The sequence below is a fragment of the Manacus vitellinus genome, unplaced genomic scaffold (genome assembly GCF_001715985.3).
Source record: "Manacus vitellinus isolate BGI_N305 unplaced genomic scaffold, ASM171598v3 scaffold_22_pilon, whole genome shotgun sequence".
NCBI lineage: Eukaryota > Metazoa > Chordata > Aves > Passeriformes > Pipridae > Manacus > Manacus vitellinus.
The window spans coordinates 9,442,644-9,457,374 of record NW_021939632.1 but is presented as its reverse complement, the minus strand read 5'-3'; the positions used below and the strand labels follow the sequence as shown (position 1 = coordinate 9,457,374).

The 14,731-nt window shown below is 63.4% G+C and overlaps 1 protein-coding gene across 1 annotated transcript in view; it reads right to left on the bottom strand.

The window, feature by feature from the left end:
• Nucleotides 1-14,731, bottom strand: part of SPEG (striated muscle enriched protein kinase) — a 38,718-nt gene that overhangs the window by 15,602 nt on the left and 8,385 nt on the right. Inside the window, 10 exon segments of the mRNA XM_018072574.2 lie at nt 107-367; nt 2,403-2,584; nt 2,770-2,858; nt 3,119-3,330; nt 4,990-5,172; nt 5,963-6,106; nt 7,100-7,777; nt 7,780-8,630; nt 9,728-10,109; nt 10,371-10,460. Of these exon segments, the coding sequence (XP_017928063.2) occupies nt 107-367; nt 2,403-2,584; nt 2,770-2,858; nt 3,119-3,330; nt 4,990-5,172; nt 5,963-6,106; nt 7,100-7,777; nt 7,780-8,630; nt 9,728-10,109; nt 10,371-10,460 (3,072 nt within the window).

The window sequence follows — 14,731 nt, the reverse complement described above, 5'->3', positions numbered from 1 at the left end:
TCCCAGGGAACCAGAGCCCTCAGCTGGGGGCAAGGGGGTCTATCCACCCCCTAGGGCCAAGCCCTAAATGAGACCCTCTCTGGGGAGCTGCATGCCCACCACTTACCTTTGGCAGTGCTGAGCTTGCAGGTGTAGATTCCACTGTCGTCCTCGTGCACGGAGGTGAGAAGCAGCTTGCACTTGCGCCCATCAAAATGCATCTTGCATTTGAGCAGGGCAGGCTGGAGCAGCCGGCCCCGGGACAGCCAGTCCACATCCATGTCTGGTGGGCCGGCCACCAAGCACTCAAAGACCGCCATCTCCCCCGCCCCGACCACCAAGTCCTGCAGGGGAACCACGATGGCCAGGGACTGGCACTCGGGGCGAGCTGCCCGGGGAGAGGGGAGAGAGAGAAAGAAAGAGAGAGAGATGCATCTCAGCAACTGAAAAGCAACCATGAGAAGTGGCAGGGATGGACTGGGGGTACATGCAGGGCAGGGGCTCATGCAGGGAGAGGGTCTGGTGCAGCGGGCAGAAAGTGCAGCAGGGAAGGGTGGGAGGGGAGGCGAGATGTGGAAAGCAGAGCTGAGCTGGGGAGGGTATTGGGGGTGAGGGGAGGTGTCCGTGCCAGGAACACACCACACAGCGCTTTACCAAACAGATTTTATTAGAGCTACAAAAGAAAAGGGTCACGGCCTCGCAGCCCGCCCCCCTGTCAAGCCCACTCCCTGGGGAGAAGAGACCCGGAGCGATGGGATGCTCCAGGCAGACCCAAGCCCTGGGGCTACACAAGACATCTCTTGGTGGCCAAGCTGGCACCTGTGTGGCAGCTGTGAAGCCAAAGGGGCTGATGCTTTCCCTCCCCCCCTGCAGCTCAGGCAGGGTGCTCCCTTGTGGGGTCCCTGGGGTCTCCTGTCTCCCACGCTCCAAGGTGACCGTCACAGAGCTGCCACTGCACTGTAGCCCCTTTCCTACAGCCTTGGCCAGCACGGCGGCGACCACGGGCTCAGCTCCCCACTCCCCTTCACTGGGCACCAAGAGAGAGGCAGCAGGACACGCAGACAGGGACAAACGGATGGAGCAAGAGACAAGACAGCATCATACGGGCACCCTGGCCCGGCTGAGGGGGTGCCTGCCGCTCCCCTGCTGCTCCCCCCGCCCCGCCTCAGTCACGCCTGCCCCGGCCATCCAGTGAGCCCCTGCCCACAGTCGAGGGCCCGCGTGTCCCCGCGGTGCGTCCAGGACGAGGCGGCGGATGGAGAAGGAGGTAATAACACAAGGTGAGGTCCACTGCCTAAGAGGTGTCCAACTAAGAGCCCCGCAGCTGCGGCTCTGAGAGATGCACCCCCTTATCGTACTCCCCCTGCGTACAGACAAAAACGGCAGTCAGCAAGCAGAAGGGTTAGTGCAGCAGCGACGGGACCGGCACGCACACACATGCCAGCGCCGGCACAAGAGGTGCAGGTGGGCAACAAGTCACAGAGCCATCTGCTGACCCCCTGAGAGGGGCCAGGGCTTGGGCCATCTCCCCTGAAGCCCAGCTCCTGCCAGCCATGGGACATGGAGACAGTTTCTGCTCCCACCCCCGTGCCACCACGCTTTGCTATAGGCTGGGAGCATAATCCTGGCAGAGTACAAGCAGTGCAGCCAAGGCCGGGGTGGAATGGGCACAGCCCAGGGGGGCTCAGGCAGCCATCAGCAGGGAGGGCTGGGGGTAGCAGGGCACACACAGCAAAGGGCAAGAGGAGGGAGGCAGCATCACTCATCCCCAGAGGCTCCTTCCCTGGTCTTGGGGACACCAGTCTGGCTATCAGTCCTGACCCCCATCTCCCTCTCAAAATTGCACACATACTTTGGGGTCCTAGGAGGGCCGGGGAGAGACAGCAAGAAAAGGGGGCTGGACAGCCAAGTCCCATGCATATGGGACATTGCCAGAAACAGGCAGGAAGGGACCCCTGCAAGCTGCCCTGTGCCTGGCACACAGCTTGCAGGCAGGCTGGGGCAGGGAGGGAGTGAGCTGCAGGGCAGGGGTACATGTCCCCTACAGAGCCACCAAGGGTAAAAGCACTCCCTGCACAGCCAGGGGCAGCACCCAGCCCCAGCAGTGGGGGGATGTGGGGTGAAGCTGGGCTGTGGGGAGCAGCAGGGTCTGGGTCACATCAGCGGGGGATCTGGTACAGCGGGGCAGTGGGTCAGGGAGCCTTGCAGCTGCACATTTGGATGGGGCAGCAGGGCAGCCTGCCTTCTGCTACAGGCACGCAGCTCCACTTTCCTGTTCCCGCCTGTGCTGCCACAGGGCAGACTGGCTACTTATGTAGCACCACCAACAGGACTTTGCAGTGGCCCCTTCCGCACAGTTCATGCAGGGCACTGGAGTCAGCTGGTCCCTTGGGTCAGTGGGGGACACGCTTAGGGAATTTTACCTCTGACCTCCAGCTTGGCCTCGCACTGCTTGGTGCCATACTCGTTGACAGCCTTGCAGGTGTAGAAGCCGGTGTCAGTATGCTCTGCTGCCAGGATGTGCAGCGTGAAGAGCCCCCGCACTCCCTCTGCCTCCTCCGCGTGGTGCCGGCGGCCATACTTCACTGGCTGCCGGTTCCTCAGCCTGCTCGGGAGAGCAGCATGGTCACGCCTGGCCGTGCACACCCAGCTGTCCCCAAAAGCCCCTCTCCATGCCCAACTCTGCTCAGGATGAGAGCTCCAAGCTCTGAGATAATCATCCCCAAAAGTCACTGTGCCTGTCCACTCCTTCCCTGCCCACCTGTGACCCCAGAGAGCAGCAGGACTCACCAGTAAATGATTGGCTTGGGCTCCCCATGGACACGGACACTCATGCTGACATCCTGTCCCTCTAGCACTGACTGGTCTGACAGGGATACCTGGGGAAACAGGGGTCAGACAGCCCTGCACACAGGGCCACGCATCCCCACCACTGCACCCAGGTTTGTGTGTCCCTCCTCATAACAGGAGTACCAGGGGAGCTGGTGGGGTGGAGCCTGCCCAGGTGCTGTGAGCATCCCAGATCAGATCAAGGGGTAGGAAGACCTGACCCAGCAGCTCCTGGCACCGAGGACCTCAGCACTGCAGTCACAGGGCACTGCTCCCCCTCTGCCAGGTCCTGGGGGAGTTGTTGTCTCACCTCAAAGGAGGGTGCAGCCTTGTAGGTGGTCTCTGGGGAGCTGTGGGCAGCCCCATGCTCAGCTCTTGGCTGCAGCTTCATGGCCGGTTGGTGCTGGGGGGTTCCGGACTCGGGGAACTCTTCCAGGGGGCTCAGGTACTCCTCATCCGATGTAATGGGGCTGGCCTGGCCGAGGGTGGGGGGCAAGTTTCCATGCCGCTCCACGACGGGGGCTAGCACAGGAGAGGCTGGATAAGGAGCTGGTAGCAGCCGGAGCTCGGCAGGCGTGTCAGGGCACCCCTCCCCACCACCCTGCACCACGAGAGCGGACACCCACTCCGCGGCACATCCCGGCTCGGCTGCGACCGGCAGCGAAAGGGTGCGGGGCCGCGCCGGGGGAGGGGGTGAGCAGCACTCCGCGGGACGATAAGGGGACGCGATATTCCGCAAGGCGACAGCAGGGCTCAAGTGGCTCTTACGCAGCAGCCCGCGCTTCCATCCTTAAGCCGCCTGGATTCCCGGGATGGCTGTCCCTGCCCGGGCCGGCACGGCTGAAGGTGACATTGGCAGCTGCGGCTCCCCCCGCAGCCCGCCTGCCGGTCCGCTCCATGGGGGCCGGGATGGGGGACTCGCGGAGTGCGAGATACGTGCAGGGGCCGGGGTGGAGGGTGGGGAGCGGCAAGGAGCGAGCGGCTCGAGGGGCCGTCAGAGCCCAGCCGCGGCCATGGGGGTGCCGGCCCCATTGGTCTGGCCGCTGGAGCGCCCTCAGTCCCCCATCTCCCCGCGCTGGGGAGACGGGCGACCTGCCGGTGCTGGGAGAGAGCTGTGCCCCCCCGCGCCTCCGCCACGCCCGCGAGCAGCCCCCGAGCGGAAATTTGGGAAGTCCGACTCCGGTTCCCCCCCGTCGCATCCCCGCACCCCCTTTGCGAAGCAGCCCGCACTCACTGGGGTCCCGCCAGACCCGCGAGCGATCCGCGCCACACTGCCAAACCCGCCGCCGGTGCCAGGCCACTGCCGGGCCGGATACCTCCAGCCCGCAAGCGCCGCCGGCCGCTGAGCCCTCCCCGCCCCAGCGCTGGCCGGCCCCCGGGGCTGGGCCAGCAGCGCGGGGGAGGGCCCGCGGCGCGGCCGGGGTCTGCCGCGGCCCTTAGCGGCCCCCCCACGGCTGTGCCCCCCGGTCCTGCTCGGCCGCGGCTGCCCCTGGGTGTGCAGAGCCGGCCGCACCACGGAAGGCAGGGCGGGTTTGGGTGCTTCCAGCCCTCGGGGCAGCTCTGAGCCTATACCTGCTGCCCAGAGACACTCTCAGGATGGGGAGGCTTTGGGGCTGCAGCGGGATGGATATCTCCACAGCCAGTGGCATGGGCGGCAGGTGGGGTACCACCTGGCTAACAGCTTGGTGGGCAGGCAGGGTATCCCCATAGCTAATATCTTGTGGGGCAGCGGTCTCCTCACGGCTATCAGAGTGGAAGGCAGAGATATCCCCAAAATTTGTGGTCTGGGGAGCAGGCTGGGGCATCCCCATGGTTCACATGCTGGAGGTAGGAGCACCCACATAGTTTGCAGATTGTAGGGCAGGCTGGACTACCCCCTCGGCTAGCGGGACACAGGGCAGGTGAGGGGGAGGCCGGACACTGGGCTGCTTGCTGGGCGCCGGGGGATGCTCACAGCCTGACCCCGCTCCCCCCACGGCAGTATCCTTCCATGGCTGCCGGGAGCACGTCAGCTGCTTTGGTTCAGACAGAGCCTTGTAGGGTAAGGAAGCCAGTTTCTTCCCAGTGACAGCAGCGGCCGAGCTGGCAGCCAGCCTGCCGCGGCGCCAGACCTTGCTCCACGCTTGCCTGCCGCCCTCCTTCCCTTCCTCCCTCCCTCCATCCGCCGGCCGCGGCACTCACCGGGCCGCACGCTGAGGATGGCACTGCAGCAGGTGGCCCCCACCTCGTTGGTCGCGGTGACAGTGTACAGCCCGGCGTCGGCCACCCGGGCGCTCCGCACCAGCAGCGTGTGGCGCTCGCCCTCCGCCTTGATGGGGCGCGTGGTGCTGCTTCGCAGCGGAACCCCGTCCTTCCTCCAGGACACTGCCGGCAGAGGCGGGGGTCACGAGTGGGCAGGACAGCTCGAGCTCCCCCGGGGGTCTGCGCAGGGTCCCAGAGAGACCAGGCGCTCCCCTGCCTGGCCTGAGGACCCATTTGCCATAGGTAGCAGCCCCTGGATCCCACAGCCCCTGACAGAGAGACTGGGGCTGGTCCCTTTCTGCTTCCTGGCATCCGCCTGCCCTCCAGTGGAGGCTGAAAGAGGGAATCAAGGCGGCTTCGCATCTGACCGGCTTTGGCGACTGCTACCGGCTTTGGATGCCCAGCTGCCCACGTCCTAGCTACGGCGTGCCCGGAGTCCATCAGCCCTGAGCCTCTGCCCCAGGAAGACACCTGAGCTGTCCCGACAGCAGCCCAGAGTATCATTGAATCATAGAATGGTTTGGGTTGGAAGGCATCCTGTTGATCATCTAGTTCCAACACCCCCTCCCCCACCATGGGCAGCGCTGCCACCCACTGGATCAGGTTGCGTCACCCGTCCCTGCCCGCGCAGGGCTCAGCAGCCCTTCTCCCACTTTCCCAACAGCCCAGCCCAGCACAGGCAGACAGCAGGCATTCTGCCCTCTGCATACTGGCAGGCAGTGCCCAAGCACTTCGCTCCTGTCTGGGGGGAGTTAGGGCAGAAGAGGTGCTCCCAGGGTGGGCACATCACCTCCCCTGAGACACCCAGCTCAGGTTTGGGTGTCCCACTCACACAGTGGGGGTGGGACAAGGACATGCAGAAAGCCCCTCTGCCACACTCGCACCCCTGACCCCCAGCCCCGGGGTCACTCACCTTCTGGCTGGGGGTTGGCTGTCACAATGCACTTGAGCAGCACCTCTGCCCCCACGACCACTGCCATGTCCTGGATGGGGATCTCAAAGATGGGGGCTTCCAGGGGGTCTTCACCCGCTGAGACGTAGGAGTCGTCTGAGGACTCTGCACAGGGAGAGACGAGCCCCGTGGCTGTCAGTGGGGTGGAGCAAGTGGGTCCTGTGCCACGCTGGGCTGCATGCAGGCAGAGCAGGGGTCTCACAACCCTCTGCCCATCCCTGCCACCACGTGCTCCACACCCTCACTGGGGCATTAGCAAGTACCCAGGCCATGCAGTGGAGGAAAAGGCCACATCAGGGGCCACCTCAGCACAGAGCAAGAAGCAGGACAGGGCAAGGGACAATAGGGCAGGAAGTGTACAGCCTATTTTACATCCCCATAGGACATATGAGGTGACAGTGGGATGTGAAAGGAGGGGCAGCTGCTGCCCCCACTCTGAGCTTCCCCCAACCCCGCATGGGATGCTGGCCGCTGTAATCCATCATATCAGCACCCACCTCCCAGTTCCTTCCCTCTCATGGACCCAGCACACGAGCAAAGGTCTTGGGGCTATGCCAGGAGCATCAGGCATGTGGACCTGGCACTGCTCTGGCCAGAGCAGAGCCTAGAAGCTCCCAGCCCAGGTACAGTCTGGTCTCACTGTTGCATGCTAGGACGGGCAGGACATCTTTCCCCCAGCCATGCCACCACAGCATCCCCTGGGGATGCTTGGACTTCATGCCCTCCCTGGAGCACCAAGCACAGTCTAAATGGCACAAGCTGCAATGGGTGCCCTGTGCCTCAGGGTGCTGAACCAGTACAGGGCTAGAAGTCAGCACCCTGCATCTTCGCTGTGCCAGGCAAGAGATATGGAGAAGACAGCAAGCATCATGACCTCAAAGCCCAGAAAAACTGGTAGCTAGGCTGGTCTATCTTATGGCACTGGTTCGTGCCAACTATCCCAGCCTCCAGTCACATCCCTCCACTCCACCCTTGTGCTCTCTGCCACAGCCTGGACTTCCCATGCCTCCCAGGGGCAAGCTGGAGGTCCCCCATCCCACTCAGGGGCTGGTCAGGCCAGCTCTGTGCCTGCAGGAGGACAGAAAGCTGTGCCCCTACCTAGCTCTGGAGAGGTGGGCCTGGCTCGGCGTCCCTTCCCCTTGCTCCGCGTGCTCCTGCCTTCTTGAGCCATCCGACCACTCTCTTTCTTCTCTGACACTTTCATCTGCCTTCTCTCCACGTCCCTGCCCACACCATGCTGTCCTGCCAAGCTCCTCTCCAGACGAGCCTCCTGCTCCATCCCTGGTTTCGCCCAGGGCAGGAATCGCACCTCCGTGGGTGTCTCCGGCCGCCGATACAGTCCATGGGGCACAGCCAGTCGGGCAGCCAGAGCTTCGCTCACTGCCCTGGGGCCACGGGCTCCACTGGTGGGGCCTCCATCTGGACATGGGCTGCCTTCAGTGGGACCTGCCTGCGAAAGGGACATCCTTCCCTGCGGGGTGGCTTGTGCTAATGGCCACTGCTCCTTCTTCTTCACTTCCCCAGTGCCTTCTTGCTGCAGACCCTTCCTGGCAGCCGCATCCTCCGCTGAGCTGGGCTGTCCAGCCCCCCCACCACCCACTGCTGGGGCTCTCTTCCCCCGCTGTCCCCCTGTCTCTGGCTCCCCGTCGGGTCCCACCAGCACCACGCTGGAAAGTGCCAGGTGCTGGATGACGTGCGTGCTCTCTGCTGGTGGGCAGGTCTTTGGTGGCAGTGCCTTGCGTCCGCCGGCGCCCTGAGTGGAGGGGGTGCGAGGGTACGGGGGCCAGGGGGCTCGCTGGCTGCTGGGGGCGAGGGTGCCGGGGGCAACCCGGCTTTGCACAGCTCCTGGGAGCGCCGCAGCTGCTGCTTGGAGACCGTCCGTTTGATGCGGGTCAGCTCCTCTGCAAACTTGTGCTCGATGGCATAGACACGGTTGGCGAACTTGCCCCGCTCGTCAAAGGATGCAGCTTTCTGCCGGAAGGCCAAACGCCGGCACGCTGCCGTGCTGCCCGGCTCCCAGTGGCCGCCTTCCCGCAGGTCCTCCCGTGAGCCACCCGGCGTGCTGGCACGGCGCAAGCCAGAGCCAGGCTGGTCAAATGAGCGCGTCTTGCGCAAGGGCAGGCTGGAGTGTGGGGGGAAGGGGCTGTCAGCCTGCTCCAGGCTCCTCTGCCGCTCCTCAAAGTACTGCAGCCTCTCAAAGATCCTGGAGCCAGCACGCACCAGCTTGGGGGATGCCCGGACAGAGATGCGGCCAGATGTGTCACTCATTGGTGTCTGGGGACGGGACTCTTGTGTGCTACCCTGTGAGTACCCACAGGACTTGGGCCTCTTGATCTTCTCCTCGTACTCCTCAGGGACAACGTCCTGGTACTCAACTGGCACTGAGGACTTCTTCCGAGGGGTCACGGGTGTGAAGGAGGGGACGCCAGGGCCACGGGCAGCAGGCTGGGATGCTGCACCAGTGGGCGGTGGCAGGCACGTGCCAGCACGGGGAGATGGTGAGCGGACGATGGGTGGCTTGGCAGTCAGTGGCAGGGCAGCGGGGGATCTCGGGGGCTCTGCCCCAGGCTTCGGAGAGACGGGGCCTCTGTGGAGGTCATCTCTCCGGTAGCCCCCCTGGGGGATGCTGCTGCAAGGGCAGAGACAGAGGAGCATGGTTCAGAGCCCACCCTCACACCTGGCTGCATCCCAGCTCCCAGCCTGCGCCACAGTGCCCAATGGGACATGGCAAGGGGGGCAGACAGTCAGAGCAGCTATGGAACATGGGAGCCTCAAGGAGCCCTGGTGAGGGCATCTGGTCATCCCAAGGCCACTGGGAGCTGGCTGAGTTATGTGAGAGTCCTGGGCTGCTGGAACACAGCCATGTCCCCTTGCCCAGGAATACTCACGTGGGGCAGCAGGGTGATGCTGGAATACCCAGTGAATGCCCTCCTCAGGGCCACCATGCAGACAGGACCCAGGGCTGGGGAGGTGCCCCAGTTTGCTGGAGTGTCTTGGTGTGCCGAGGCAGGGCAGCACAGGCCAACTTTTCCACAAGCCAGAGGGGGTCCCCAAGGCTACAAGCCCTGCCTGTGCACATGCTGCTGTGGGCCCATCCTCCCACCCCACTGCCCACAGAGGGCCTCAGCAAATGCAGAGCAGAAATCATAAGGTGGAGATGAGGTTCTGGTGGAACAAGCAGCCTTGAACAAAAAAAAGGGCGGGATGGAAGTCGAAGGAGCAGGCCTGCAGGGATGGGAACCAAAAGTGGCAGGGAGGGACAGGGGCTCTGAGCATGTCAGCAGGACCTGCGGAAGCAGCATGTCCCTGGCCCCTACTGCCACCCCTATGTGGTGGAGGCTCTTGGTGATAGAGACTTGCCAGTAGGTGTCCCAGACTGCCATGCACCTCCAGCTCCTGACACTCTAGGCTGCACAGAGTGCCATGTCTCGGTGGGATGGGAAACATCCATGGCACAGTCTGTGGGTGGGATACTGTGGCTCACGCAGTGGCGCAGAGGACACCCCCAGCCTCAACCTGGCCACAGCAGAAAGGGACCCCACCCCTAGCCTCGGCTGCTCCCACCTCCTCACTAGAAACAGGCTGCCTATTGCTCAGAGTCCCCACTCCTCATCCAGGATGGTAAAGGCAAAGAAAGCCCAGGCAGAGGGGAGGAGATGGCTGCAGGGATTGGAAGGAGATGGCCCCAGCATGATGTCCCCTCCATGTGCTTCCCCGGCTACTTACACGTGGAGCGAGAGCGCCCGTCCTCGGTACAGGCTGAAGGCGCTGCCGTAGGGGTCGCTGGCCACTGAAAGGCTATCCTCCGACCCCCAGCTTGTGCCCACCAGATTAGCCCGTGATGCCCGCACTAGCGGCTCCACGCCCAGGTGCCGGACCTCGGCGCCACGTGGGGCCGGTGTGTTTGCTTGCCTTGGGGTTCCCTGTGGCTGCGGCCAGGCAGCGGGGCGGAGGTAGGGTCCCCGTGAGGGGAGGCTGGCATCTGTCTCCTTCTCCACCACGGTCTGCTGGCTGCCGGACCAGCTGGAGCGCTCCTCTGCCTGTGACAGGGCCAGCACCGAGGTTGGCGTCGTGTTCATGGAGGCGTCCACGAGGGTGTCAGACCCACCTGAAAGGAGAGGGATGAGCCGACACCAGGTGCATGTGGAGACAAGCCCAGTATCCTGCTTGAAGAGGGCTGAGCCACCATGGGGTGTCCCAACATGTCCTGAGCAGCACCCTACTGCCTCAAGCCCTCTCCCCTTTGCATGGGTGGATCACAGCTCCCCCTCCATGGAGACCCTCGAAGCTGGGTCAGAAGAGGCTTTGCAAGGAGTCATGTCCAGCAGCCAGCGCTGGGTCTCTGTGCCAGGCAGGCATCCCTGCTCACCCGTGGGGGTGCTGAAGGCCGTCTCATCCTGGAGATCACTGCGCTGTGTCACCTGGGGGTCGCTGGATTCATCCTCGCCTGTCTCCGAGTCTGGGATGGAAAGGGAAAGCAGGTGGTGAGGGAATACGGAGACAGCAGACCACACTGGCACTGCCCCTTGCAGACCCACTAGCTCCAGAAGCAGGAGAGCAGTGCCCAGGCAGCTCCAGGGCAGGGGCCATGATTGTGACCTGCAAGGACAAGCTGCCTGGGAAAGGCAGGACTGAGAGTGGGAAAGTGCAGCAAGGCAAAGCAGGCAGGAGCAGTGTTAGATGATGGGAGAAAGGGAGACAGTGCCAATGATGGGAATGCAGCTGGCAGAGGCGGCATGGGGATGAAAAGGCAGAGCAGGGGGATAATGGTGGTGATGGGGCAGGGTGGCAGGCTGGGGCACAGGGCCCACTATGGGTACAGAGCTGGCATCAGGAAGGGGTCTTCCTACCGTAGCTTTGTTTCCTGCAGGAGCGGAAAACTTCGCTTCCATAGGGGCAGCAAGAGAGAGAGAGACATCAACACCCGGTTATCGGCCCGGCCTGCAGAGACGCGGGGGGCAGCAGGGAGGGCTCTCGTCCCCAGCATTTCCCCACCATGTCTCCAGTCTGCACCATATTCACTGCATGCCGCTCCAGCACTGCACAGAGACCCTCTTCGCACACGCCCTCCCACCTGTACAGTGCACAGCACCATCCCCTCCCCACGCCACAGCCACATCCTGCCCAGCAGGACAGCCACCTCCTGTCCCTGGAGCTGCTGGCCTCACCACTGCAGTATCCATACATCACTATGCTTCGCAGGACACCGCAGCCTGGGACTGGACCTCCCAATATGTGCCCCAGATGGGTGCTCTGAGGGTGCTGGAGTACACGGAGACGCGTGTCCATGTGCAAGAAGCCTCCCTCTGGCATGTACATGTGCATCCCCTGCCCCACCAGTGCAAGAGTTGCACAATACAGCTGTGCTGTGGGGCACAGCTGCGGTTAAAAACCAAGATGCTCAGGGCATCAGTAAGAACCTCCCCATGGGCAGGATGTGGCAAGGCCAGATCAGTGTTATCCTAATGTCCCATTCCAGGAAAGCCAGTGCGATGCTGCCTGGGAGAGACTGAGTATCCTCCTTGCCACTGCCCAAGCTCTCGCAAGCTGCCACAACAGACACCTGCAGTAAGGAACATGTCCCCCGCCCTACAACTGCTCCCCTCCCCTGCACTGTCAAGGCATAAGGGGGAGCCACGCTGCTTCCTCCATTCCAAGCCACCCCTCTGCAGCTCGGCACACCACCAGCTGCCCCATGCACTGCCACTGCCATTGCATCAGGCTCCCCATCCTGGCCACAACAGCCTGGCAGCCCCTAAGGAAGTAGAGCTGCAGGGCCAGGAGCAGACCAGCCTTGTGGGGAACACTATGAGTCCCTGGCTGACCAGGACCCTATTTTGGGGTTGGCAAGATGCAGCCCAGCCCTGCCTAGCCTCTGCTCGCTGCCCTATGCAACATGGTGGAGGACCCCATCCTGGCACACTTGGGGTGGCGGGGGGAGTCGGGTCCTGGTAACTCAACGCACCATGCGTGAAGCGCCCGAAGCGCCGCGAGTGGCCTGTCTTCTGCAAAGGAAAAGAGAAGAGAGTGTTACCCATGGCAGGGCGATATGCACCTGCTCACACACGCACACACGCACACTGCTGGCATGGCGCACCCGCACGCACACACCCCACCCTGACACACGCAGCGCTGCTCACACCCACAGCTGCTCACACACAGTCCGGCACAGCGCACGTGGTGCTGCTCACACCCTCCCACTGGCAGGGCACACCCGGCACCACACACACGCACACTCGCTGCACACCCGCAGGGTACCCACAGGCACACACCCCCACACGCACGCAGAGATGGATGGGTGTAGGTGGGCACGTGTAGCGCATGCCCAGCCATGCACACACACTCACATACACCTGTGCGCGCACGCACACACACACAGAGTCCCCCTGGTGATGGCACTGTGCACCCCATCCTTGCGCCTCAGCCCATGCCCAGGAGTGACAGCCCTGGGCAGCACAGGTGGCCCAGAATCGCTGCCTGTAGCCAGCACCACCTGCAGCAAGGTTTTTGCCTGGGCTGCTGCCAAATGCCCCTTCAAAGCCACCCAGCCAGTGTGGAGACTGGGCCAGCAAAATGTCTTTCAAGCACTGGCCCAGGCACTGCCATGGGCACTGTCCCAGCCACTGTCCCCCATCCCCAGAGGAAGCTGTGCCAGTTGCAAGAGAGCTTGCCTGGCACATGCAGCACAGAACTGGCCCATCAGTGCAGGGCTGGAAGTGAGGGGTTGTGCTCGCCCACGCTGTCTGGGCAGGCAGGTGGGACCTGAGCATGGTTTGGAGATGCCAAGAGCTCCCTGCCAACTTGGCTGCCCTCTGCGCCGCAGCCCAGGGCTGGGTACCTACTTGCCAAGGGAGGGACGGGCTAAGGGCAGCCTGTCTGCCAGGCTGTGCACCAGCATCATCTCCCAGGAAAGCAGAGGGATGGGGTGATCTCCAAGGCAGGCAGGAGCGGGAATGTGGAGTGCAGACAGGCAGGGTTGGGCTGCCAGGACTAAGCATCCTTCCCAGCCAGTCTGGGTGACAGGGTCTCCCCAGGACACTGACATCCCATGCCCTATCTCCCCAGCATGGAGCCTAGGGCTGGACACCCAGCTGTCTTAAAGCTCTTTGTTCTGCCAGCCCCTCCTGCCCCCCACAGCTCCCAAGCAGGTCATGGACAGCTAGACCCCAGGGACAGCCAGCCACCAGGAACAGACAGCCAAGCATGGCCAGCAGTTAGTTGCCCTTGGAAGGGCAACAGGCTTATTTTACATGTCCCAAAGCTGCTGCCACTGTAGCAGCAGCCCCTGCACATGGGCAGAATTTGGGGGCTCCCACCAGCCCCCTGCCTGCATGCAGTGCTGGCCAGAGGGCAGCGGCTGCACGAGACACATTTGTATTCAGGCTGAGCCAGGCTTCACCTCCCCTCCTCGGCTGACTGTGCTGGTTCTGGCTGGCAGCCCGTCTTCCAGGCCAGGAAAAGATAGATGAGTGATTAACTGCACCATCGGCGGATAATTCCCCCATTAAAAAATGAAAATGCAATTGAGTGCCATTATCGGGTACTCTTGTGGCTTCCCCAGGGACTGGCGCCATCGGCTCCCCATCAAATATGGTGACTGCACCCAGCAGGCCTGGGCTGGACTCCGTTGCCCAGAGCTACGAGACCCCTCCCCTCTGCCCCACAACCGGTCCCTGCGGGATCAGGGCTCCCCACAGACTGGACCCGCCTCGGGCACACAGCGCCCACCCACAGCCCATCAGGGAGCAAGCACTGGGTGATGCAGTGTCACCCCCAACCAGGAGGTGAAAAGGGGGCAGGAGCAGCTCGGGGCTCGCTGTGGGGCCGGGGTCTGCACAAAGGTGACAGACGGAGAGCAGAGGTGATCCTCCTACCTGAGATTTCATTTGCATTTGGGGTGGAGGAGCCCCAGGAGCATGCTCTGTGCCTACCCAGCCCAGGGTGGAGAGAAGAGCTGGCTGAGACCAGCACCCAGTTTCAGCACTGCCCCACAGGGCAGCTAGGTGAGGTCTTCTTCCCATGTGCTAGACATGGATCCACCTGCTCAGGTTGGGGTCCTGCCCTGGCCCAGGTATGAGACATCCCTCACCATGGCCATAGGGCCAAGAGGAGTCAGGGGAGTGAAGAGCTCCTGGGACCATGGAGCCTGCCACCACCTTACATGTGGAGCCCAGCACCACACGGCATGGTGCCACTCGTGACAGGCAGACAAGGAGCAGGGATGCAGCGAGGAGGAGAGGGAATGTGTGGCTTGCCTGGTGCAGAGACACGGCCACTGTGGGTGTTCTGATACTCCCCCATGCTCGGCCAGCGGTGCAGGACCCTGCCCCACCACACGGGCAAGTCCCTGGGCTTGCTGCCCCCAAGGGCGTATGGGGCAGCCAGGCTGTGCAAACCCCCCTGCCTCAGAGGGATGCCCAACACCTGGCTCCCAGCGCCCCTGCAGACCTGTATCCCCCCCAGTGCATCCTGCACCCCTGGGAAGGAGCTGCGGGTGACAGCCGCTCCCCGGTCCCTTCTGGGCCACCAGGCGGGGTGACAGCGGGGAGGCTATGTGCCCGCATCGGGTCTATATGCCTCGGGGAACTGGGGCTTGGGGGCTTCCTGGAAGTATGCTCTCCATCCTCCACCCCCCGCCGAGGCCAAGTGACGTCCTTGCTCCTTGCTCGGCAGCGGAGCGTGCGGCGGGCCCGCGGAGGAGCCTTGCCTGTGCCAGGCATGCTCCTGACG